This window comes from Bombus flavifrons, chromosome 13, assembly GCF_040668555.2.
Source record: "Bombus flavifrons isolate JBK064 chromosome 13, iyBomFlav1_principal, whole genome shotgun sequence".
Taxonomy (NCBI): domain Eukaryota; kingdom Metazoa; phylum Arthropoda; class Insecta; order Hymenoptera; family Apidae; genus Bombus; species Bombus flavifrons.
In genome coordinates this window covers 5527417-5554739 of record NC_138454.1, presented here as the reverse complement: position 1 = coordinate 5554739, position 27323 = coordinate 5527417, and the positions used below count along the sequence as shown (strand labels likewise).

The 27323-nt window shown below is 37.2% G+C and overlaps 1 protein-coding gene across 1 annotated transcript in view; it reads left to right on the top strand.

Annotated features, from left to right (window-relative positions):
• Positions 1-5637: 5637 nt before the first annotated feature.
• Positions 5638-27323, top strand: part of CAH1 (carbonic anhydrase 1) — a 28868-nt gene continuing 7182 nt past the window's right edge. Inside the window, exons 1-4 of the mRNA XM_069126368.1 lie at positions 5638-6128; positions 18314-18514; positions 23596-23717; positions 26684-26779. Coding sequence (XP_068982469.1) covers positions 6089-6128; positions 18314-18514; positions 23596-23717; positions 26684-26779 — 459 coding nt within the window. The 5' untranslated portion in view covers positions 5638-6088. The remainder of the gene's footprint in view (positions 6129-18313; positions 18515-23595; positions 23718-26683; positions 26780-27323) is intronic.

The window sequence follows — 27323 nt, the reverse complement described above, 5'->3', positions numbered from 1 at the left end:
TGCATATCGGTTTTGAAATACAAAGCAAGAAATTTGTCTGGCCAGAAACATTGCACGCCGCTCTATCCTCAACTCCTGCTGACTTCCTATTTTATTATTCTTTTAGCTCGATCATCGTGCGTTTCTGTTTGCATTCCATTTAACTTACGCGGAAGACACGCGTACAAATATTTTTTAACTTCGTATTGAACGTAAAACAAAGCGTATTCACATGTTCTCATAGACGAAACTTTTCGTGAGACCGTCCTCGATTTCACCTACGTGTCACCTGTTCTTTTCACTTCGATTCTCGTGCTTCGCGTTACGTCTGTCTTCGGCTAAATTATACTTACAAACAAATGACAATAAAGGAGACAGGTGTTAATACCTTTGTACGATTGTAACGTGCATGTGCAATAATCGCAGCTGAAACAAGGTGCACACGCGGGCGATTCGTGAGCAGAAGTTTGCGTCTGCCAGTTGAATACTTCATTTACGTAAACAATTGACGATGACTTAACGAGGATTAATTAGATCGAAGCTGACAAAGAACTGCTATGGCACGGCGTATCGACTGCTGGCCTCGCTTTTGACATTGGCTGCGCGCCCGTATAAATTTTTTTTTAGCAATTTAAGTCGCCACGATGATGACGGACGTCTTGTTACCTTCTCATGATCAAACATCGTCTCTATCTGTAAGTTCGACCAATCGCGGGGACACGCAATCGCGAGGAGAGACGTCAACGGGAGTCGTAAATTCCCGTTACGATTATACTAATCGACACCACGAGTTGATCGATCCCCTGACTTCCGTTAGGATAATAGGGGTGATTAAGTTTATATAACACTGTGATTCACAGAATTATAAAAATATATATTTCCAACACTTAAACTACACTGTTGAGTAGATATAAATCGTCGATAACAACTTGTCGCACGAAGATGAGATAGATATGAATAGTAGAGCAAGGTTCGTACAGTCGAATTTCGTATGTTAGTGGACGTAGCACTCGAGGATACTTAATAGACGTGAGATTTTGATGCTAGACTTCGACGTTGTAGTATGTAGAAGAAGTAAGTTGACTCGACCTAGCGGTGTTGACGAAATAAGATGACTTGACCCTCCTGATGTAGCAGGAGAAGTCTGCGACTTGACCCTCCTAGAGTCGTAGGAGAAGCGATGAGTAGGAAGCCTCCGACCAACGTGGTTCGTGAGTGACCTTGTGCATGGGAAAACCCAGCCTGTTCTATTAGATAGATGTTCCGTTTTTCCTAATAGTGCGTACCTGCTTTCTCCGTGTTTTTAATTGCGCCTAATAAACCCAAGGACCTCTCTAAATACCTGATGTGCTTCGCAAATATTTTTAGCCTTAAGAAATCTTTCAGGACAACGGATTGAATGAAGATATATGTGTACACAATGAAAGAGAACAGTTATGGTTGGTCCTTAGGTTTATTGAGGGTCGAAATAACGTTACGCAGGCCATCGGCTGCCCGGTTGCGAGAGCTGCAGCGCCGATGTTTTAGGCGACGTAACATCTTCGACGTTGTTTTTGTTACTACTTGTCGCCCTTAGGCTAGCACGGAAGAAAGCTCGGTGTGGGTGTGCCCTTTGCATGAAGAACGCGGATTCGTTATTCACGCTGTTCGTCAGGAAAAGTGAGGGCAACGATCCGCGATGTCGATTGGTTGTGAACCATGCTGATACTTGAAGGAATGAGTCGGAAGCCTCCGACCAACGTGGTTCGTGAGTGACCTTGTGCATGGGAAAAGCCAGCCTGTTCTATTAGATAGATTTTCGGTTTTTCCTAATGGGTGCGTACCTGCTTTCTCCGTGTTTTTAATTGCGCCTAATAAACCCAAGGACCTCTCTAATTACCTGATGTGCTTTGCAAATATTTTTAGCCTTAAGAAATCTTTCAGGACAACGGATTGAATGAAGATATATGTGTACACAATGAAAGAGAACAGTTATGGTTGGTCCTTAGGTTTATTGAGGGTCGAAATGACGTTACGCAGGTCATCGGCTGCCCGGTCGCGAGAGCTGCAGCGCCGATGTTTTAGGCGACGTAACACTATCTTCTATACATCCATGAAGATATATCGTTATCATATCAATAATCGTAGACTTGAACGGACGATTCATCGAAAAAATAGCGAAAAGTACGTCATCTTTACGTCATCGTAGAATTGTGCAATCGAAGGGGGAATCGCTGAAATTTTGTTGCATTGATTCGATTAAAAACATTGCACGGGTAAAATACAAAACTGATATTATTTGGGAATTTCTAATAATATGAGATAATGGTAGTAAAAAGTGAATCATTTGACGCAACACGTTACATTAAGTAATATTTTTAGTATTTAGGACATTATTCGTTGCTGTTTCATTAATTGAGAAACGCTGTACTTCGCGATGTAACATAGATAAGAGCAAGGGAAGATAAAGAGAAATTTTGACACGCAATGATTCAGACAATAATTACCATAATGCGTTTTGGTTGAAAATTCTAGCAATTACTGATAAGGTTCGGCAATTACGTAAGTACCGAAGTTATTAAGTTAAATCTGATAACATAACAATCGGTCGAAATTGTACGGATTCGAATATTATTCGAACGGCCATTTGAAATTCTCTGCATTCGTCGAATTGCTTCAACGATCCATCTACCGTGTTTCCAAACTCCATAAATAAATTACTCAATTATCACTTTATTCTTGAAAGAATTTTAACATCCGATAATAGTAAACGTTCACTAACAGAAATAACACCAAATGTATTATGAAAATAAAAGAAGCGGTGTTGCAGATGGCGACTACCGATTAGCATGTTTAACGCGTCTGCTCGATGCTTTTGCACGAGCCGATGATTAAGTAATACCTGCAACGATACTTCCGAGGGATCGACGTTGATCACGATTAACATAAATTATTTTCGTAACTATCGAATTCAAGGCGTTCCTTGAATCGTCGAAAGATTGTTGAAGTTTCTATACGATAGAAACGTTCCTTAAGGTAAAACTCGACAGCAATTTAATTGCCGCGAAGGACAAGCAAAATGACAATTACGTAACAGTTGCAAAGAATTTGAATAAAATATCGCTTCCTTCTACACGACAAAATTAAAATGCAAAGGAGTTTCATGAACCAAACGGCTGGTTAGGAATTCTCTTGATGAATGAACAATTGGGTATGTTCTGGCAGAAAATCGGAATTCTCTTTGCGAATGGCCTGTTTGACCATGTTTGGGAAATTTATGACGGTTCTGATGAATTTATGAGATGGTCTTTTGTAATTTGAATAAATAACCTTTGCCGTCATCCTACCGCAATAAGAAGTTATCATGGCTCACGGTAATTTCTCTTTTTCCTTCAAGAAAAATAGTAGATCGACCATGACAATGCTATTGACAACTATTTTGTAGATCTTGTTCCCTGTTCGGTTAAAATCGAACCTTTATCTCGTCGAATTTCAGTCATCATCCTTCTTGATTCAACGACCAGACAGACTTTGCACTCAGGCATACCGAAATAAATTGCGCTGCAGCTCGTTTGCCGATCCTTATACACGATTAATTAAGAAGAATATCTGCTCATATGTCTCTGATTTATGCAACGATCGGTTCTGTACGCGCGGGCTAATCTATATAATCGAATCGCCTTTCTTTGCTTCCTACGTATCTTCGGAGGCAATCATAATCACGACCAGCATACTAATTAGTATTGTAGGTTGATATTTGTGTAAATTCATATTTTTTAAATTAAGCAGATAAAACTTAGGTAAAGAATTTTCTACCCATTGAATATTATAAAGGGTACCTCGGATATTTTCTATGTTTTTCCATTGTTTCGTGCATTATCGTATTTTTAAATTTCTCACAAATTTCGTACCTTCGTATAATGTAATAAGGACGATTCTGAAGGACTTTATTTGAGAGATTTGAAGGTGAAGAACGATACAGGTAGATTCGTGTTCTAAGTCATTAAATGGCCATAAACCACAGGCGAAACAAAGGAGCGGTCCAGTAGAAAATCACGCGCGGAAAACCGCAAAAGATGGCGGGAAAAAGCGTGTTCGCGCCAAGTCACCGCCGCAGACGCGGAGCAACGGACGTCCATTGACGTTTTGCGATGGAATTTTCTGGAATTCATTAATTTTTATTGAGAGCATCGTAGTGCGTTTTATTGGTATAACGAAGACGAAACGACCACGGCGAGCGTCGGCCACGTTCCGTGACATAACATTGACGTGACAGTGTTATGAGAGCTCGATGAAATTAAAGTGGCAATTTCTTGAACCCAATTCCTTGATACGTTCTAGCTCATTTGTACGCGAAAGGAGATTGCACACAATTGGACACAAAAGGAAATTTTCGTAACGATGCAGGTTTATCTGTGTTACGTCCTTTTACAAACTTTTATTTCTTCAGACGTAGACTCATAGTTCTCGCTTAATAGTGTGCCGAGCATCTTACAGATTAATCACGTTTCTTTGTACAAATATTTGTTAACACATATATTGTTGTTATAATATTTCATAGGTGTCTGCAAACTTTATCTCAAATTCATGTCACGTCATAAAGTAGATAAGTTGAATAATTTTTATATCAGATCTATGTTTCTTGTGGTTATGAGAAATGATAGAGCAAGGACTACAATTGCAGTAGGAAAGAAAGAAACTAGCCAAATAAATAAAGTAGAGGAACGCAGTTGGAATGTCCAGGTCTTCGACCTCGTAAGGGCCCGGGAGAGTCATCGGTCATGGCGAATGCAATTTCGTTGCAAGATTATGATTCACTTGATACAATAAACGATTTCGTGTCGTCTGACTTAGAAATAATAACTGTCGAAACAATAGATACTGATGACCTGACAAAGAAGTCATTCGTATGCTTATAAGGTGAGAAAGAAATATTTGCACTTAAAGCAAAAATTACACGGTAAACAAGGAACTGAATGACAGAGTTCAAGAGAACAAGTTCGAGAATTAATCTAATCTCTTTATTCGTCGATCTATCACGATGATGGAATGCCATTATTGTAAGAGAACAGTGACATTCTACGAGAGTTTGAAAAGATGATAATAAATATAGGAAAACAACGAAGATAAAGAAAATGTAATAAAAAGCATAATAAAGCAAGGAAACGTTGAGACTCGACGAAAAGAACATATTTGATTTCTTCTCATCGTAGCTGATAGAACAATTGTCGCGCGTTATATTAGCTTATCATTTCATCGAGATTAATGTTCCCGTTTGAGATAGATTATAAAATGAATCATTAAGGCATTAAGTCGCTAGTTACTGCCTCCTCGCAGTGCGAACTCGTATTGGCGAACAAACGCGGCCAATTCGATCGTCCGCCACTTTGTCAATGTTCAAACGAAATTTCAGATCATAACCGTATCCATAACTTTATCGAGATAATCTCTTAGATCCGATCCTATAAATTTATAACATTATAAATCAAATTGTTGGTCTAAAAATTATAAAACTGCGAATATTGTCGGTATTGTCGACTACAACGAAGCACGTGCTTAAGGTAGCGTGCGGTGGGGGATCGGCGATGCACGTGTAAACATTTACTAGCGCATGCGCAGACGCTTGCTTTTCCATAGTAAGGGTCACGTGATCGACTCGCGTATAAAATCCAGTGGTGAACCGGCCGGCGTCGCATTCGTGGACAATCCGAGGTGACAGGAGTGGTTTCTTCGCTTCGATTTTTCCTAGAAACAAACAGTTTTCTTAAGCCTTCTGCAAAATACGATTTCGTACAATCCAATGCTCGTGTAGCCGAATAATTCGTACGTGCACGTATAAGAAATATATGCAGAACGAAAGCCGGGAAGAAATTTGAAGTTAGTCGACGATCAGTGGATTTGACAATCGTTTTTCGATTTTCGTTCAGAGTTCAAATCAATCGGTGGTGATTCTGATCGGCATCTCGCCGGATTGTACGATTCGTGGATACGGTAAATCGAAATAAAAACGCGATATAGTGACGTGTTTGAATCTATCAAGAATCACAAGCAGGCAAGACGACCGGCAACAAACTCTACTCGGATCTTAATTTCGCGGACCTGAATTTTCGATAACACGATCGTCACCGAGATGGCCGACAAAAGCGAGTGGGACTACTCTGTTCAAAATGGTGAGTTTTTTTCTTGGTTATCTATGAACGTTTCAGCAACCAGGGCAGGAATAAGCTGTTGTGACGGTACATTGCTTTCCACGTTTAAATTTACATTAGAATGCTCGTGCATTATTCACATCGACCGGTAAAATATTCAGCTTTTAGCTTATTTCTTCGGTACAGTGTCAAAATAAGGAAAATAATGAGTGGGCTGACGATATTAATGCATTTATGGGAGATCGAAAGCTGCAAAAGAAATATACATAATTGATGAAAATGCATCGAGTATACAAATTACTCGTTAAAATATTTGGGGCAAAATAAAAATCTTTATTCAGATTTGGCCGTAAGAATATGAATAGCTGTAATCGAATAATAAATGAGATCTTCATTAACCTTAAAAATTATGTTTCATTTATTCAATTACATTTCATTTATCTCATGTGCTTTAATTTGTTTAGTTGAAAGCTCGTTTACGGCGTTCCTTTCTTTTTCTATGGTTTGTAACATCCGTTAGGAATTCCATAAATCTTGCAACGGAGAGTGAGAGTTGATGTTTACCGATTCGCTTGATCGATTCAATCCTCGAGATCTACCCGCACTCTTTTATATTTTATACTTTTCCAATAAACGTAGCGTATTAAAAATTAAACGCTTTTATCGATTACAATTGCTACGTATCGTTAACTATTATTATTCTATAATCTATAATCGCTTTTCTGACTGATGACTAAAAATATTTTGTTTTCTGTATCAACCTTGCATTCCTCGCGAGGGAACGGTGTAACATAATCTCTGACTTTTTTATGTTCGAAGAAGAAAAACGCGCCTGTTACTTTGGTAAAAATAGTTCCTTAAAGACTTGGAGGGAAGAAAAATGTTCGTAGAGGAGACACCGTCATACGTGTTTTACAAGAATGTTTCTCTTTGTGTTTAATATTTTTAACGTTTCTTGAACTATTACAAAAATCAGACACGCTTGTGTTTCTACGAAGAACGATGAATAATTTTATCGTTTTTCTTGTTTAATCTCGCGATTGTTCTATTACTGCTAAGAACTACCATCTCCGCAGTATTTCACAACACAGTATTATTCCATTGTGGTGATTTTGTCATTTTGTTAAATTACCTTGCTAATTAATCTTTTTTCGCTTTGTTGCTTATCTAATAAAAAAAAGATTACGTTTCAATATTAATACTACCCGTATCAATCACGCCAATTAAAAATATTATACGCCTCTACGAAAAGCTGTGCATATTCGTGAATCACAGCGATTAGATAGAATCATATCAGTGTTTTAATGCCATAGAAAATAATAAAAGTATTAAATAAAAATTAATACATAGATATCTTCAGACGCTATTCATTTTCGACTGTGATTTCGTTCAAAGCGTATTTGATCTATCTGATACTATATAGATCGATCGTATCTTTCATAACACGTACGGTAAACGCAATTTATGTTTTTCAAAGACCTCAGCAAAAACATATCGTAGCATGCAAAGATTCGCATAACAACGAACAACCATAATTTCGATTTTGACTAATTTTTTAATCAATTCGTCTTATATCGTGGCTTTCTCCGTAATTTATAACCTACGTAATACCGTCTCTGGTTACAACTAAAAGGCAAATAGGTTAGCAATTTTGCATTGTAAATATATGCTACATCGATGTTGCTGACATCTTCTTCGCCTTAAAAAAACATCGATTAGTCGAAAGATTGTTTTTTTAACATCGTCAATGATACTGTTTACGCCGACTGGAAACGGAAAGTTGAAATAAGAAAGGAGAAAGTTACTGTTCTGTCGGTGATAACAAGTCAGTTCCCATTTTGGGGCACGTTCGATTTTCACGGTGTCACGATGGCACCAGGCTCACTGACCTAAGGCCATTGTCTTCGAATGCAGGGCGTCCCAGTCGTGCCAAGGGACGGCGTTGCATTCGCCATGCTAGCACGGGACAACAACCGGCTCAGTAGGTAAACGAAAATCAATAATTTTCCTCGTTGTACTTCAGGCCGATGCACCTGTTCTCCGTCGGCGGGCGTAGGCAACTTTCTGTATCGTTCTGACCAGCCTAGAGTGTACTCGAAAGCATCGTGCACACCAATACTTCGCTACCGGCCAGAGATATATAACCATAAACCGTGTTAAAACGTGTCGTATAGTATGCTAGTCGTAGACACGTAAACATAATGCGAGAATAGAGAGCACGTTGTTCGCTGGTAACGAGGCACGAACACGCACAAGTTGTACGCGAGGTTCTTGCATTTGTGTAGTCAAATACAGCGGTATGTGCATACTTGGCCACGGGTCGGGATTTTATCCGGTCAGTTATCGAGGGAGATTCGAACGTAGGAGATTTTGAATTGATCTACGTTTATATGAACTTCTCAGAGGATAAATAGTTCGTATAATTGGGGTCGATGTAATAGGAGTACGGTAATTCCGTCACTCTCCGTTCTAGTAATACGTGTTCACGTTTAGATAAGTAGATTCAGATTAATCAAACGTTAACTAAAATTGAGTATAAATGGAGTTCGTATGAATGGTTCTAGTGTACGTACTCTCTGCTTCGTTGAATGTAAGATATCGTAGAATGAAGGATGAAAGAGACAGAATTGAAGGAAATCGGGTTTTTATTGAGGACAAAATTGCATAAACATTGCAACATTGCTAAAGAACGTGAGTAAAGTAAGTTATTTCAGTTGCTCTATCAAGATGTACGATACGAAATGTATTAGAATAACAGATACGTTAAATCCGCTATACAAATTGCAGGCCCTAAAAAAGTTTTATAATCTGAAAAAAAAATAGATCTCGTCACGGTATCACGCAATATTTCAATTTCGTCAGACTCCATAAAATAGTGGATGTACATAGAAGGAGAAGTAGCGAGGAAATGAATCGAACTTAATAATTGACGAAAGTAAAATAAAGAAAAAAGTGGAGCAAATTTTTGCGATTCTTTTTTGCATTTGATTAGAGAACGTTACGAATGAAATGTTGCATTAAGGCAACGATGGCACTTGATGGGTTCGAATTCGACGTGATCATTTCATTAATATCATTAGTTGATAAATTAGTTGATAGAGGGTTTAGAGTCTCGGTTCGCGAAGTCAATTCTAAGAATTGGTAGGGATAGCGATGGCTAGTTAACGAAGCAAACTCTCGGCCACTTAACGTGGCACTATTGTACCATATTTAATTTGAGAGGGTCATGAGCACGAAGCACTCGAAGACAATTGTTATTACCGATGTAATTGTATCGCGAAAGATCGCATGGCACGCGTCAACCTTTATCGAGCCGATCGTGCGCCAGAATATGAAACATATACACGATCGAGTACTTATATCGCTGTGTTATGTGGAATGAATAATTAAATATGAATGTCGGGCGCAACGAGGCGCGGAAGTGGTGTAACACAGCGCGACGTGATCTAAATTGGGTGAATAAACATCGTAAATAGATCGTCGAAAAAACATGCCTGGGCTGACAAATATTTACCGTGAAAAATTTCCCGCCACGAAGAAGCCACTGGCGAGATTTACGTTCTAATTTTGCATTTCGCGCGAGTCGCGATACGTTAATGTCCATTAACACGTTTCACTTGGAAGCATTTGCCAAGGAACATAGTCGAGGAAAACAAACCTTATTTCCAAGAAGAATCGCTTTTTCCATAATTGCATATCGTAGCTCGTAAATATATTCGAATATATATATACAGATATTCTATGGATATATCACGTGTATGGAACAAAACATTTTTTAATCTTGTCATTAGCTGTAATGAGACTCAATTACCATTATTATACCGATAGAGCTTGGAACAAATCAAAATGTACGTAGAATTCATACAATATATACGATATTATTCGCAGAGATCACACGAGTATTTAAACAATTATCCATTATATTGATAAACTTCCATATATTTTAATAAGTATTTTCCTTTCGATCTAACAAACAAAAAGACCATTAACGTTTCAAATCACAGATACAATAACGATTCGATTGATATGTACCACAAATTGAAGGTGGTATTTAAACACGTTCGTAAGCCACTGTAAAACCATAATCCTTCGCTTCCAATCGCTTCGTTCTAATGGTTTTTCATGAAGCAAGAGTTGTAACGATGATCAGATCGATGCGGAATAAACGAAGTGGAAACTGTTTGGCCATTTAACGCGTGTTTAAATATCAATATCGAATGAATCGAAACGATATCGACGTGTTTGCATACCTGGAATGGATGGAAGTACAGTCAAGAGAGGACGAGAAGCGAAACGTATAGTTAGACGAAAGCGCGTGTTGGGGGTCGCAGACCCAGTTTCGTTTCGCCTTACCCGGTTACCGTGCATGCCTCTCCGAAATGCCCTTAATCTGGGGCCAATTTGTCAGCGCTATCTTTGAACCGGCGCGAGTGCAATCGCAAAGTCTGGCGGATACCGTGATTTGCATAAATTCCTGGCCGGCGTGCAGATCGCCGATTAAGTCGTTTGGCTTTCCGACCGTGTACCGGCGATTCGCCTAAGAAATGGCAATCGGTTCGAATATTTACTACCCTGTCGCGGGATATTCGATCACTGCCGGAAGTTACACTATCGCGACCATTGTTTAAGACCGCGGCGTTATTGTCCTTCGCGGCAATTAATGAACGATGCCGATTATCTTCCGCGATTATATCGATCTCATGATTTATCATCTGTTTCGATGTAATTAGTATTCTTTCGTCTTATAGTTTCCACTTTTTATCAACTTCTTAGTTACATAAGTACACGGATCCCGTTTACTTTGAACGAAATAGAGGAAATTAAGAAATAACAGTTTGATAGAGTTGCGTTCGCGAAGGATTCGAATATCTCGTTTGGGTTCAAAGCACAGTAGAATTTAATGGATGTATTTAGTAGATGAAATTTTAGGTAATGTCTTATGAAACGAAATCTTGCTGTTGTTGAACCCACTTACCTAAATGTCAACTCCTATTACTTGTGCGAATAAAAAATCATAGGAAGTTGGAAGTATCAAGCGGAGTGTTGTTTTATGATACAACTACTTAAATCGATCAATTGAAGGACCTTAAAAGTCCAAGAACAACATTTACAGATATTTTGCAAAATAGCTCTAGCTATTGGTTTTATAGTACTGTTTCAATTTAAACGCGTTCACGTTGATTCAGATAAACGTTCATTTATATGTAATTATACGAGTAATGTTTTTTCTACGTTTTAAATGTATAAAATAACACCACATTGAACGTGTATCGTTTCTCAATTCACCGATTCATTTGTCTGCCACCAAGATTATACAAACGGAGTTCTATCGCGATAAATATTATACGTAGAACTAGAGGATGAAGAAAAGAAGGATCGTCGGTACGTATACGTAATCAGGTACTAGACTAGACTTAAGTACGTAATACGTTCGAGTATCGCGTTTAAGTTAAGAAGCGAGATCAAAGATAGGTGTTGGAGACGGTGCAGCTCGCGGAAACGAAGGAAAAGTTTTCTACCGCGCGCTTTTAATCGCAGACACGTGTTGCGTTGTACGCCAGGTGAGAAAGAAATTTTCGATACGATCATTTTTTATCGTTCGTGACGAGCCTGAAGCGTTCGGTGAAATCTGTACGAGTACTGTTTTTTTTTTTCTTATTTATTTATTCTTCTTTCTCTTCTTTCCTCGTTCCTCGTCGCAGTTAACGTGAAATTCGGGTCAAACAGGAATTTCGTTCGACACAGAAGGATCGAGGTCGGCGTTCCCGCGTCGACGCAACTGCTTGCCCCTTTTTCATTTACACCGTGTCATAGTCCGCTGCAGGGCAGCCATTAATGATTCTCGTTAACCCGGCGCGATCGGCGCTTGCAAACTTCAGAAACACACTTATGAGAAACTACCTTGCAGTACCGCCAACTTTTCGCGATTTATTGCCTCGTTCCGCAACCTGCACATTCCAAACCGATCGTTTCGGGAAAATAGTATGAACAATGTAGGTAATTATCGTGGACCGACGCAAATCACGCGACAAGATTATCGTGTAATTTTCAAAGAGTTTCGATAAAATGAAGGTTTTAGCAACGTGAAATTTTTTTTCTATCACCTGCGACTCCTTTCGACAAGTTTAGCCCAAATTCAATAGGAAGGTGAAAAAAGATTGAACGAAACGAATCGTTGTGAAAGATCGATGATCGCGTTATAGACAGCGCGTGTTGTATATCGATTTCTCAGTTTTCTCTTCTGTGCTCATCGATACGTAATAGGTTTCATTGAGATAAGATATATAATTTTATAGAATAAATTTTTGCAGAATAATATTTATGTATTTATGATCTCATCGAGCAACTATATTCAACCATGAATCATGATTATCCAGAGAGAAGTAAGCGAACCTTGGTTTTAAATAGTTCTTAAATCTTCTAAATATGATCACCGACATGGTAATTAACACGATGGAGGAATGAGAATTACGCTTTTAAAACAGCTGCTTGATTAGTTGAGGTCTGTTTAGAGTCGTCGCACGAAGTCGACGCGCCGTTAAATATGGCACACAATGGAGCAGGCAGGAAGATGCGATGCGTCATTTTTCTCATCCGGTTTACGTAAAAGGCGTGGCATTGTTGTGCACGCGTATTCGTTAAGAAGTTACACGCATAGTTTAACACGTAATCAAAGGAAGGTTAATCCTCGCGGCTGCAAGAATAATTTCAATGGCAACGTTCACCGACTTTCAACTTTCTAGTTTCCGCTGTGTACGCTACACTACGGCAAGAACAAGGCTAAACTCTAAAAGTGTCAATATCAGTTAATGAAAAGTAATCGAATGAATGTTAGAAGTATTTTCCGTATATAAACGAAAGCACGTTGAGTAGTTTGAGCGTCACAGATCTTAATTCAACTCCATATCTGACTCAATTTCCGCCGCAGAGATTTCTTCGACCTTCCTCCAACGTTCTTCGACTTCTTCGATTCTTTGCACGACAACGTTGCTGTTTCGTGTCGCGATTTACGAGGTGGTCTCGGTGAAAAGGGACTAAAAATAAAGAAGGTCAAAGTGCAAGGTCCGTGGTGAAATTCGCCGAGAAACCGTAGTCAGTGATCGGGATGCGGCGTTTACGCTCGCCTTGTGTCTTCGACAAGGTTGAACGAACCTTCGAGCAGATCTCGACGACCTCGAGGAGATGTTTTTCTGCTTGAAGCGCGGCGGCCTTTGTGATCGCGATCAATGAGATTCTCAACGAGCTTGGAAGAGACTGTGAGTCGAATTGTGCATTCAGATGGCTGGAAGATGCAACGAACGCTCACACCATGATGAATTATTATTTTGGAAACTTGAAACTGCATAATGAACGTTTTTTTTTTTTTTTCAAATTGAAGTGGTTACTTTTATCGGGGGTTTCATTTTCTTGCCATATTAATATCGTTTTAGTAAAATTGTAATATCGTTGGAAAACTGATATCTTGAGGATTGTTCGACTATTGCAAACAGTTTACAGCATGTTTATACGGTAACGTAGCAAGTGGACGGAGTTATTAAACCAGAATTCGTAACCGGTTATATCACTTTCCACCCACGTAAACTGGTTCACGTGTATCAGTATCTCTCTTACAACTGTTATCGAACAGTTCTCCATCGCATCGTTCTCACAAGTTCACGCTGCGATTTAAGATCGATCACATACACGCAATAAAATTTCTTCAAGATTTTTCCACACCGAACGACTCGATTCGCTTGTCCAATTTTTCCGTACCGAATGTTCCTTTCAGTTTCTTCTTTCGTATAATGCACAATGCTACTTACCTATCGATTAATTAGATCGAAGATATATTAATCTGGTATCATTTGATGGTATTTTCGTATGATTAGAAAAATTCGATATTACAGAAATAAAATAGAAAATGTACAAGACAGAAAATAAGAGGACACTTTGATGGAGGACAAGGATATGTGTCAACACTTTTTATAGTCATTGTATGTTGCAAACTCGCGAAACATTTTTCGGAGTATACGTTCTGCAAATGCACGGGAAATTCGAAGAAACCGGCGGTCACGGTCCATGGGGTTATAAGGGCCACTTTGCAAATTAATGGCGCGCGACAATATCGCGCGTTCCGAGCATAATCGCGGTTACGTCGCGCGCCCATTATGTCATCATCACGTGCTGCTCCGCAGCTGTGAACCACGCTGAAATCTAACGTGCGATAGAGGAATGTGTGCACGGAACAGCTGTATTTTTTCTCGCTCCAGAGCAAACGAACACACGATCGTGCTCACACTTTTCGAGAATAATTAACTACTCGCCTACTTAACGTTATATTGCAACGAGAAATAAGGAACTCGTGGCTTGTAATCGTGAACTTTGTTCGATGACGTTAATTCCTTAATTAGAAATATCCACGACTATTTAATGAAAAATAGACAAATAGATGGAAATACATGATCAGTCCATCTGATTCCGCAATATTCTGATCTGATTATAATATGCGATGTTTATACAGTTTCGCCAAGTGCAACTCACTAGCGTAAGAGTCACGCGAATCGCGTTAGGCGTTTTAAATGCGGCACGTCACTAAGATCGTTTCAATATTGAACCTGTGGTTGAGGCCGTGCTAATAAAATTCTATAAGTAGGAAGAAAAATGCGCCACGTGCGATTATGACAATCCAAGATCGATGTATTAATCCAATGATGATGTTACTTTCTTTCGAACGTAAATTCCATAGTTTGGGTGCTCTGTTCACTTACGTCGCACATGAACTTCTTTTCCAATCGTGTTTGTTACAAAATCTGCCGATAAAAGTATCGTGGTGTAATATCATATGATCTTGACATGAAACGAGCCTCCTTGACCTATCCATCACCGAACATCATCTTCGTTTAATCATTGCTCGACTGCCTGTTAATTGTAGCCAAATGTCGACGATCTGCCGTCGCTAGCATTGATAATGATATATCGTGCTTCGGCAAACACTTATACGAAATTTCTTTCTCTACACTTATCAACAGTCGATTCTGTCTTTCTATCTTTTTCTATCTAATTCTATCTTTTGTTATCTACCGCTATTTTTCTTATTGTTTATATCTCGAAAGTATCGACAACTCTAAATATAGCTATAGTTGCCTGTGTATCAGTAACCGAATCACAGAGCGAGCGCAAGGCAGGTTCAGCGCGTTCGTCGGAAGCCGGCCCCGAGGTCTAAGAAAATTATCTGCGAGCATCGATAAGGCAAGAGATTTTTTTAGAGGCTATTCTGTCAATAGAAAGAGAAGTAGCAAATTCAATCGATTTTGATGATGTTATGAAAGATTTGGCGTCAAAAAAAGCGAGAAAAATTATTTAATATTATTATTGGATTGTATTATTATTTAATATTCATCTTGTAAAAAATATACAATATGTAACAGCATTTGTAAATAAATAATTCCTGGTTGTAAAATTTAAGTGTAGGATTTGAATGTGTATTCAGGCCCCGTAAAATTTTTGAACCCGGCCCCGCAAAAGGTCATGCCGAACCTGCCGAATCATTCTATATGTGATACACACCTCTCAGCTCAGAAGCAATCTGTAAAAAGAGATGGAATGAAAGAATAATAATTATTTGCAAATTCCATGTATAATTCATGGTATTATATCGGTATTCTAAGTATATGTAATCGAAGGACGGGAAATGCTTAAGAATGCAGCCTTATCACGAGCAATATCGGAATCGCGTGTCAACGTTTGAACGAGATTTATGCAACGGCACGTGACCCATGCGTCCGTGATAACGGGCGTCTTAAATCAACCGATAATTTACCTCGATTATCTGGACCAATACAGGCTGTTTTGATGTGCTCGCTATTACACAATCGAGCGTTGTTATTCGCGTGCCATTATCATTAACTCGTTGTTGTTGTTGTCGATTGACCTATCGAAACAAGACTTTGCTTATTGCTTTAAAAAGACCACTTATTTTTACCGATAAGTGATATCCTACAAAAAAGAAAGAAAGAACAGCTTCGAAAATACTAGAAACATTGATTACACTTATTTTTAACCGACATTATATGATAATTAATATTAAAAAATATATAGTCGTCCCATAACGTCAGTATTTATTCAACGATAAACGTAAGCAATTGCACATCGTATTGATTGAAAGAACATAGGAAAAAAATGTGAAAACTGCTGCTCTTGAAAGATTGTTGGTGGCTGGAACGTTATCTCTAACTGGTAATTAGAAAAGCTTCTGCTTTTCACAAGTACGATTAAACTCGTGTTATCGATCTATACTATCACATAGGATAATATCGGAGGTGTTAATTGCACTTCTGTTATTGCGCCAACCACCAAGGAGTAATTTTTAGTAGATATAGAAAGGTAAGTATTCTTCCATTTACCATGGAAAACTTTTACGAATATATTATACCTGTTGCACGAAACTTTTTGAAGCGTCTCATTGCCATTAATGACATACGATTGTCATTATTGTATTGTAAATACGTATTTATTAAAAAGTTAATATACAGCACGAATAATGGTCTGAAACTTACGGTTAGTGTTATAGATTGACCTACTGTATATCGAAGCTTATTATGTATTTTCAATTTTGTTTCAAAATTTACCAATCTTTGCAAATGTAATGATAGTCGTGTCTTGCAGCAGTGCTAGAAAAATTTCAGAATGGGTTGCGAATCGTCAAATTTCTATTACGATTAATAGGAAAATTTCTCTTGGATCGTTCGTGTAAATCAATAAATTATTTTAATTATTTACGATCCCGTAAGCGTAACCAATTTCGACGTCGTTAGCATCGATTTAGCTTCTTCACGAGCCGGTGTATTCTATACATTACGTTGAGCGTAATGCAAAACTTTGTGACAGACTGCAACCTTAAATATTCATAACGTTTGATAATTCTAATATCTCGTCGGTTGCGCTTCGGTTAGTTTCAATATCATTAAAACGCTGCTCGCAACGCACACCACGTCTACTGGATTATTTATAGAGTCAGCACGCTAAAACTTGTTATCTATGTGAAAATGATTAAGGAAGGATATAAAACTCATGGGGATTACAGATATGAAGGATGACTTCCCGCGTCACGAGCTTTTTCTTACACTCTCTAAGTTTTTGTCCATTTTGGATCTTGGAGGTTTGTGGAGATCGTAAGTCTGTCTCGCATATTTACTTGACAAATGTTATTCTGACACTTTCTTGACTGAAATGAGAGAAGAATATTCATTCAAAAAGAAGAGAACACAAAAACAATTAAACATTTTTTCCAGAAACACTTGTTTTACAACTTTTTATGCGAGATAATTTCACGAGGGAAGATAAGCTCGCATAGAATTAATCTCCAATTAAACTCTTCCTTCTAATTAAAAAGAGAATTACGATGCTATGAAAGAAGATTGTACAGAATGTTTAAGAAATGACGCCTCGAGATTGGCAAACATTAACGAGATCACACGATTGATACTCATTTAATATTTTATCTAATCAGAATTATGTATACGCATAAAATCTAGCCTGCTATGCCATAAAAATACAAACTGTACAATCATCTTGTACACACTGTGAGTGACTAATAAAAATCCAATTGTGTATTAAATACACAACGACACAAAATGATTCAGCTTCTTGATATTTCATCTTTATGTTATATATCTTATATCTTGTGTTATGATGATATTGTAATATTCAATTAAAATCAAGCACTTTGAAGTATCAATGTAGATTGTTTTGTCTTTTTATCTGAAATACTGACATAATACGATTGAACGAGATAAAATACTAATTCATAGTCTTGTTACAAGACCAAGAACGTGACTTTTAAAGATAAACAAATAATAATACGATCGGACAAAATATCATTCTTTTATTTTTTTCACGTTTCCTTCGAATGAAAGTGCTAATTTATTATCGATCAGAATTTTCTGTTAATTTCCTTTACTTCTGTGTAATAAGAAAATAAGTAAATCTTGTATAATATGTTAACATGTACTTGACCAGTGGCACGTGCCTGTATCCAGTAGCTAATTATCCTTAGCCATTTACATTTACTACGACTGAATTCTAATTTAAATCGCTTATGCACAACGCTCAATCGCAAAACGCAAAGAAGATCTGTTGGTAAGAATCTCTCGAGTTCCGCATTTGCTGCATTTTCCACCCAAAGCACGTTGTCGAACTAAAGCAAATATAATTTACTTTGATTACAGGACCAAGCACGTGGGTATCAAAATTCCCAATGGCGGCAGGATCGAGGCAGAGCCCCGTGAATATCGAAACTGACCGAGTTGAATCGGATCACGAGGCTTTGAGTAGCAAACCCCTGCGATGGAAGTATCCGGCAACCGCTTCCCGGAAACTTGTTAATCCGGGTTATTGCTGGCGGATGGACACCGACGGCGATGGCACTTGTAAGTTTATTTTAATTTTCCACGAAACGATCCGGGAAAGCTACTTATCGCATCGAGCAATTGGCTATTGCCTTTCAGAAGTTGTATATGTAGATACAGATAGGTACCGTGCGTGACCAAAACTACGTTTATTCTTAGCCTGTGATTGGAGTGAAATTGAAACTAACAACGAAATAGAGTACGTTTAAGTGTCAAGATTGGAACATAATAGTAGATACTAATACGGAATAGGAACATTAAATGGTTATAAACTTAGGATAATTCATAATTGAGGAGAATTAAAATGGGTCAATGAGTCTCTTTATCTTGATTAAACAGCACTCAGAGAATGTAATTTTATCTGAATAATATTCTAGATCATGTTCTTCTGGATTTTTAATTATTTTCATAGTTAAATTTCATTGTATAAATACCCCTCGGTTATTAATAGATTCATCCACCCTTTTTTCCTTAGCATAGAAATTTAGAAGAATACGTACATTATCGTTCGTCACTTTTTAATCATCGTAATATAATTTTCGTTAATTTCGTTTTTATATATATATATTAGGTTGTCCGAAAAGTTTCTTTCGTTTTATAAGGAAATAGTAGATGCATAATGTTTTTTTATTTTATATTAGTTTATTGAATTATACACGAACATAATGATAGAAATATAACGAAATGGGTCATACCTAATTCAATAAAATAATACAGAACAGAAATTGTTGTTCATCCATTATCATCTTATGGAACGAAAGAAACTTTTCGGACAATCTAATATATATATAAAATTGTACTTAATACATTTAGCATTATTTAAGTGTGCCAGAACTTTCTTATAAGGATAAAAATAGATTATGAGACCTTTCAAGCGGGTTAAAAAATAAGATAGGCGAACGTCCATTCAGAAGATAGGATGAAAAATGTCAATTCGTTCGTCATTTCGTATTAATCATGTAGATAACATACGAATGGTTGCAAAGTAGTTGAACAGATTTGGCTCGCGGTATCGCTTCTTGACTCCAATATTATTTATCATTGCGGATGGAAAAAGAGTGGTTTCGGGGTTAAGAAACGCGGCGTGCCGTGTCGTGTCGTTCGTTCGTGCATTTAAATGCGAAACTAAGAAGTCGTTCGTTAGTTGAAAAGCCTGGGACACGCCGTGAGAACGATTTCGATCCGCAGCATTGAATTGCAGATCGACCACGAATGCAAATATCTCCCCTTCCCAAAGATTCAGTAAGAAGAAACCTTTTCTGGATAGTTGGATCGTGAAATCCATCGAAACCTTTAACACTCCCCCTTCAGAGCTTGTTCTTCAACAAAGAAAATTCTGAAAAGTAGAAATTATCACGATAATTATCACTTGCAATTGTTAGTTTCACTTCTTTGTAATTTTCACTCGGATAAAACAATTGAGAAATCGTTAGATTTTAAAGAACGGTCATTGATGTCTTAGCAGCAAGATTTCTTTTAAACGCAGAGAATACATTTCTTAGTTAAAATTGCAGGAAATATTTAAATATTGTTATCTCGATTAAAATTCTTGGACGCTCAGCCTGCAAGAAAACTCTTCAATTCGAATTCCATTAAAAAGATCCGTTTTATGAGACAATAAATAGAAATATCACAGAATCCAATGGACGACAATTTCCTCCATTTGGCTGATATTAATTCGAATCTGGAATCAATCCGGCTGTTGACAAAGCAAGTATACGATGCTGTTTTCATCACGATGACCCAAATATTAGTCCATGAAGAGCGACGGACTTAATCTGAAGCAGTTCGAAGTAGATTTCAGCGTTAACCGCGGCTAGAAGCTAATTGGTTGCATGCAAGGGCCACGAAACGTGGCTCTAATCGTCCATTTCCGACACTGTGAGAGCCGGTTCGCCTAACAGGAACCCGTCAGAGGAAAAGCTTGCGTTTGCATTTCGTCATCAACATCGTAAATCCCGCGGTCGTAAAACTTTATTCTATGCTTCATCACGATTAACCGTCTTATCTATGGTATTGAAATCCTCGTGAGATTATCACGAGCGAAGAGAAAAAAATAAAGAAGGAAAAAAAAAACAATTTTTGCGAAAGAAATCAGCCGTTGAAACTTATATTACACCTTAAGTACAGGATCGAGTAGATTGCAATTTATATACTTGTTATTAATTCGATAAGTAGCTGGTATACAGGTTGAAGTTCTATACACTGGCTCACGAGAGTATTTCGACATTTATTATCGAAATATTTTATGCACGTATTGCATGTATCATATGCATAAATTCTTCGAAAGTGCATTAGCTGTATAATGAGACACGAGTGTCATGATCGTGTTGGTCAAATTTGAAAGTAATTCGAAAGCGTTCGAATATTTTCCCGTCCTACTATATGTGCGTTCGGATAATCGTTTAACATGTAATTGTTCTTTGAATAAAAACGTTTGATCACGTAAGAATAGAGTTGAGTTAAGTTATTCGGAGAAGTAAAAGTGCAAGCCAAGATATAGGGAAGTTTGACATTTGAAACGATAAAAGACTGTATTCGAGATAAATCTTCGTTTCGAACGGCCTCGCTAATTTTCACTTTCCTATGCGTCAGCGCTTTAGAAGCAAATAATTTCAATTAATTTCTATTTGCTCTAATATGTATCGACACAAAACAAGAGGGTCAAGGCACTCGAATATCAGGATGATGTATCAGTGACCGTGGTTTACTTACTTTTATCAACTTGTTATCCATTATTTTACAAAAAATTGATGATTATTCCTTGCTTGAGGAATTCAGAAATAATCAAAGCAATTTAAAGCGAACGAATTAAAGATTGTTAATCGATGCTGGTATTCGAACGAATTGTTCGCCACGAAACACAAGATAACAAAGAAAGACAAATTATAGTTGATTTTTATTAATTATAATTGGAGGGAAGAGTCGTGGAACGAGCGTAGAGTGAATCGTGGTCATTGGCGTTTTCCTCGAACGCTTCGACAACAGTTTCGTGCCAGCCGAGCAGGCTTTTACCTTTGCGAGGTATGTTCGAAACGAGGACGGTCGTGCCGTGACGCATTATGCGTGCTCATACGTGGCAGGAACGAAACGTCCACACGATGGAAATAGAGCAAAGTTTCAGGGAATCGATGACCCGATACCATCGATATATCGTGGCCCATTTTTATTAACGACGACAAATCGTCTTAAACAATCTGACAAACACACACGTGTCTACCTTTCGAAAATAATCGTGTCCCTTTATTCGACGAACTATTAGGTCCTGCGTAATCGTTTCGTTGTCATTTAGGAGCGATAAAGATACGAATCTTGTTTGATCGTACAATAATTTGGAAATAGTACGAAAGTTCAATATCACATTAAGGATTTCAAAATTTAATGGACTGATCGTTCCTTGATACGCTTTTTGATCGTATTTTGACAAGATTAGGGTCGTAACAAGGCAATACCATTAATAAACATATTAATAATATAATATAATAATAATATTAACAAATATTAATAATAATTAATAAAATTGCTATGCTTTTTTGTGGATAAAACCAGTGCATACAAGTGAATTATATCAGCGAAGAAAAAAGATATTAAATTTCTTGTATATATTTGAATTAATAATACGTGACATAATACGCGATATTTATCGTTATCTTAATTAGATTGTTTTGTACTTAAAAATTATCAGTCTCGAATGTGTTAAGAATGATATACATTTGTATACAAGAATCCGTTTATCTTTTGTTGTTTCGTGTAAATCGACCATCGTTACTTCGTTGTAGTTCATCATGGCTATTCATTATCTTGTTGCAAACTTTGTCGAATCCACCAGCTTTGCGCCACTAATGACTTCAATGCGATACCTTTTCTGCGACATTCCCATTCAAGCAACTTTCGCAATTACATTTTTACTACGCAGCACTGGTTACTACTACAGGATTTCTATACTCGAACAAATAGGAAGATAGAATCTCTATACGGTGTTGTATAGGAGCTAAGGGAACACGGCAATGAACATTGAAATATCTCAGACAGGTATAGAGTGAGAATCAAAAGCGAGTATACATCCGGGAGGCACGGCATTTACTCAAATATTCTTACGCGTGCGTTGCGCAAATTGAAAATTGATTCTAAAGACGTAGACTACGGATTTTTATGGAAATTCATATTTTTAAGAATGTAACTAAAAAGGTAGCATTGTAATACTTTTCGTATTATACGCGTTCTGTGCAATTTTGCGTTTTCAAATTTCCCAGTAAATGCATAAAAATCCACAGTCTAGACACAAAGTATGTAGAAATACAAATTAATAGTAAAAGAGAAACGTAAATAAGTGTTTAGGAAAATCAATGTTGTACGAACGTCATTTTTCCAACACGTATACTCACTTTTGACTCCCGCTGTAGGATCGAAGCAGGTGATCGTTTATTCAGTTTGAAGCTACGCTATTCGATTCGAGAGTTCGTCGACTCTGACCCGCTCGCCATAAATCTTCTTTAACCTTTGCGGTTATGACGCGTGTGGGGTTTCTCTGTTCGCTTTTATCCCCTTACGACCCCAGTATCGTTCTTGTAATTCGGCTAATCAAGCGTATCCTGTAATTCAACGCGCTGAAACGATCCGCGTTCGTTCCAAATGCCATCGTGGAAACGATGGAAACTTTTCTGCCGTCTGTTTTCGCGTTACACAACCGCGAAACCATAATACGGACTAATATTAGAATTCTTTCGCGTGTTGACGATGGTTTCGTCGAAAAATTCCACCATTATTCTCGGACGTTGCGAAGGATCGAGTAATAAATTTACGATAAAAATAAATTCGCAGAATATTCAACGTTCGTTCGAAAGAGAAAACTTAAGGTCAGAAGAATAGAGGAGAATGATTTACATCCCTGGTTCGCTATATTTGTTTTTATTTCTTTTTTCTTAGCATCGGTTCATATATCTGTTTCTTCCTGCAATTTTCTACTGATAAGGTTACACTGTCGTTCAATGACGATTTTTAAATGGCCAAGCATGGTTACGTTTTTTTAAATGAAATTACAACGATGCTTTCACAGTTTTGAGATCGTGTCTTTAAATAAAATTGTAACGATGCTTCTACAGTTTTGAGCGGCGGACCTTTGATGGACGACGTCTACAAATTGGAACAGTACCACTGCCACTGGGGATGTAGCGACTCGAGAGGATCCGAACACACTGTGAATGGACAGGCCTTCGCCGGAGAGGTTAGTTCACTTTAAAAACGATTACTTCACTTTTGTAAACAATTGTCCGTAACAGTAACTCCAACTAGATACGGTACATAAATTATACGTTTCATATACATATTCATTGTAACTGTTGAATTGGAGCGACAGGTCAGCTCGTTTTATTTAGTTAACGGGATAAGAATCAGAAAATTTTGAAAGCAGTTTCACGGTAATTCAACCACAGCTCACGTATAAAGTTTTTAAATATACAAATATACAAATAGATCCTGTATTATTTGTTCCCACAGAGATAATGGAAATCGATTCAATATTAAACTAGAGAGAAATTAAAATCTTACTTACGAAATTTAAAGAAACAAGAGAAGCGTCTTATAGCTTCATCTACGACGAAAATGATATTCTAGAGGAATAACAAACTACATGTACCTGGACTCTGTGTGTGCAATATCCATGCTCAAGTTTCCACATTTTTATCAACAAATGCGACTGTGACAAATTTATTTACATATTCCACTTGCCAACTTTTGTTTCCTCTAGAATTCAGGCCCACGATGTATGATATAAATAGAGAGAGAGGAACAAAACGTTTCAACGGGATTTAACGCGAGATCGTTCGGCGTAATTTGCGATTCCGTGCACGGACAAAAGACGAAGAGGCCGCCTGCAAACGAATTTAAAAGGACGCACGTGGGATTGGTGATTAACCGTGCTCTCTAAACATTCTCAACAAGCAGCGCGTCTGGCTTCGAAGCGAATCGTTAATAATTCACTGTCGAGGAGCATGATTCGTGTCACAATGATTCGTACGAACTTCTTACGGTTACGATTCGACCTTGTTCGAACGCGTGCACTTCATCGTCCATGAGTCGAAGAAACATTCCAGCAATAACCAGTTTTCTAATTAATATGATCATTAAAAGCACAATGCGTGCTGCGTGTGTTCTTCGCCCTCGAGTACCTAAGCCGAATCATTTATTTTCGAGACCAATTTCCTTTCTCTTCTTCTTTCGTGTTCTAGATTTTTAGAAATTCTGGAGATGTTCTGAAATGTACGAAGACTACTATGGAAGAAACGCGATAAGTTCATGTTTATTAATTCCCTGATTTTTATATCAGTTGATAATTAAATGATGGCATTTTGATGGTGAAGATAATACACGTCCAATGATGTACGAGTAGCTTCTAAAAATAGATACCACGAAGTTTTATATAAAAGCAACGGTGATGACAACCGATATATTTTAAACATTCATGAATAGATAGATAGCAATAGCATACATTTAATCCCTGAATCAAATTCAAAACAACAGGTCAGATGATATAGAAATAGTCGACAGTGTATTGAATTTTAAAATTACTTTTTTACGTAATAAAAAATAAAAACGTAACATAGTGTTTCCCTGTAGTATTCGTTTACTATATTAAGCTATCATATATGAATATTTATGTATATTATCTGCGTCAGACAATCGTTTGTTATGTCAATAGCTTCAGAATTATTTCAATAACGATGTTAGGAATTCAGAGGAATCAGTTAACTGTGAAATTTTTCCTACGAAGGATTAATTAAGTTTTTCCTCTCTTTCTTTTAGAATAAATTTTTATTAGAACGTTACGTACCATGTCATTGTTTACGTTCCTATTCTATTTCAAAAGAACCGAAGAATTAAGATAATTGTCCGTGCCATTTGTATGGAAATGACGAACAAAAAGTTACGTAAGAAAATGTGTTCAAACTTCGTGAGCCTAAACTTTATGAGAAATGCCTTCGGTTGTTACGGAGCAAGGAACTAGACATCGATTGCGCAACAGAGAAGTTCTTTCATGATTAATTGTTAGAGAAAAACACGCGGTGGTCGCTTCGACGTTAAGAGGTTGCAATTGCATTCTCGAACGGTAGTGTGAAATATGTTTGCTGGGACTCGCGTTTGTTTGCCGTGCACGTCTTCACTTCGATGTTCGATGCGGTTCGAGCGCACTGACGACAATGTACTTCCTTTTGAGTATACAGAATACCGATTAATTTATTAAACGGAAAAATTGAAGAGAAAGAAGATCGAAATTTGTATTTCTTCATTTTTATTTGTAATCTTGTATTTTAATTTCTTTTTGGTTTTTTAAATGTTACTAAATTTGTTAGCAATATTAAGGATACCAAAAGAAACCAAAATAACAAGATTAAAAATTAAAATTAATATTGGTCAACTAAGATATCATAAATAAATAGTTCAATTCTCCACAAACATATTTTGTAATGTTTGATCACGAAATGTGCTAGTTTCGCCGTGAATTATCTGTTAGCTTATTTCGTCAAGAACCACATGATGATCTACGAATTATTTGAGAAACATGTTGCCACAATCATCACGAGTTTCAGCGAAACTCGATTCACGAAAGCAGCCTGAATTCCATGATTCATAAAGCATTATCTTTGTAGCTTTCTTCTCGATCGCATGATTCCATTAGTGATCTTCCTTTTATACTGATTTCAAGTCATAAATATTCAGCGAGACTAAGACTAGCATGGTCTACTAAGATTGTGATGTAAACATCACGAGGAAAATTGTTAATATATCGGAAGACTGGTTTTTTCTTAGAACACGATGCATGCGAATCTTCCAGGAGATCGATCATTTGTTGATTTTGTAATATTGAATTTATTCACAACGCTTAATAAATTTGCATAATAATCTCTGACGCATGATTTTTATCGTTGTATTACATATTTGTAAACGATTGATTTTCATTCAATTGCAGTTGATGTTGACGAAGATTCCTGAAAAATGTTTGGAATAAAATATAAAATGCAGGATATCGATTAAATTTCTAATTTAAGTAAAAAAAAAAAAAGAAAAGAAGAAATAAGTGTACAACAGCGATATAAAATTTTGCTACAGAAGTATCATTGTCTAAAAATTATTACAAATACTAGTATCATTTATTTTGTTCGATGTATTCTATTTGCTATTTTCATGTTACAGTTGCACCTGGTGCATTGGAACACGAGTAAATACAACACCTTCGCGGAAGCTGCAAAGGCGTCCGATGGCCTCGCGGTCCTCGGCGTGTTCCTCAAGGTCAGTAATCATTCTTCACTCTATCTATTATTCTTCACTCTATTTTCTTAGATACTATTTTCTAGATCTCTAAGTATCTTTGCTACGTTGATCTATTTAATTTATATCTACACCCACGTTAAGCTGTTAACTTCGGTTATTCCCCGTCAGAATAGGATGCAAATTTAAAAGCCAAGTTACCAATTTAATTATTATCGACAGCCAAATGGATGAAAATTGAGAGTAGGAAAATGACAAGATTACAAACAGGTAGCCATTTACAGGTAACATTAGATTCGAGTATCTACAACTATAATTAGTTAACGAAGTTCTTGGAAAAATAATTATGAAGTTACGAATTTCTCGTTATTTACGAGTTAACAGTGATTTTTGTAATGTAGCGTAAGTTGATTATTAATGGTTACAAGGATAGGGGAGATTATAAATTTTGCCTATTCAAAGCCAATTTCCTCGCTGTACTAGCTTACACGATAGAATGATTATAAGGGAGGGGATCTTTCTTAACGCGATTTTTATCATTTTCCTACGTTTAATTTTCTATTGA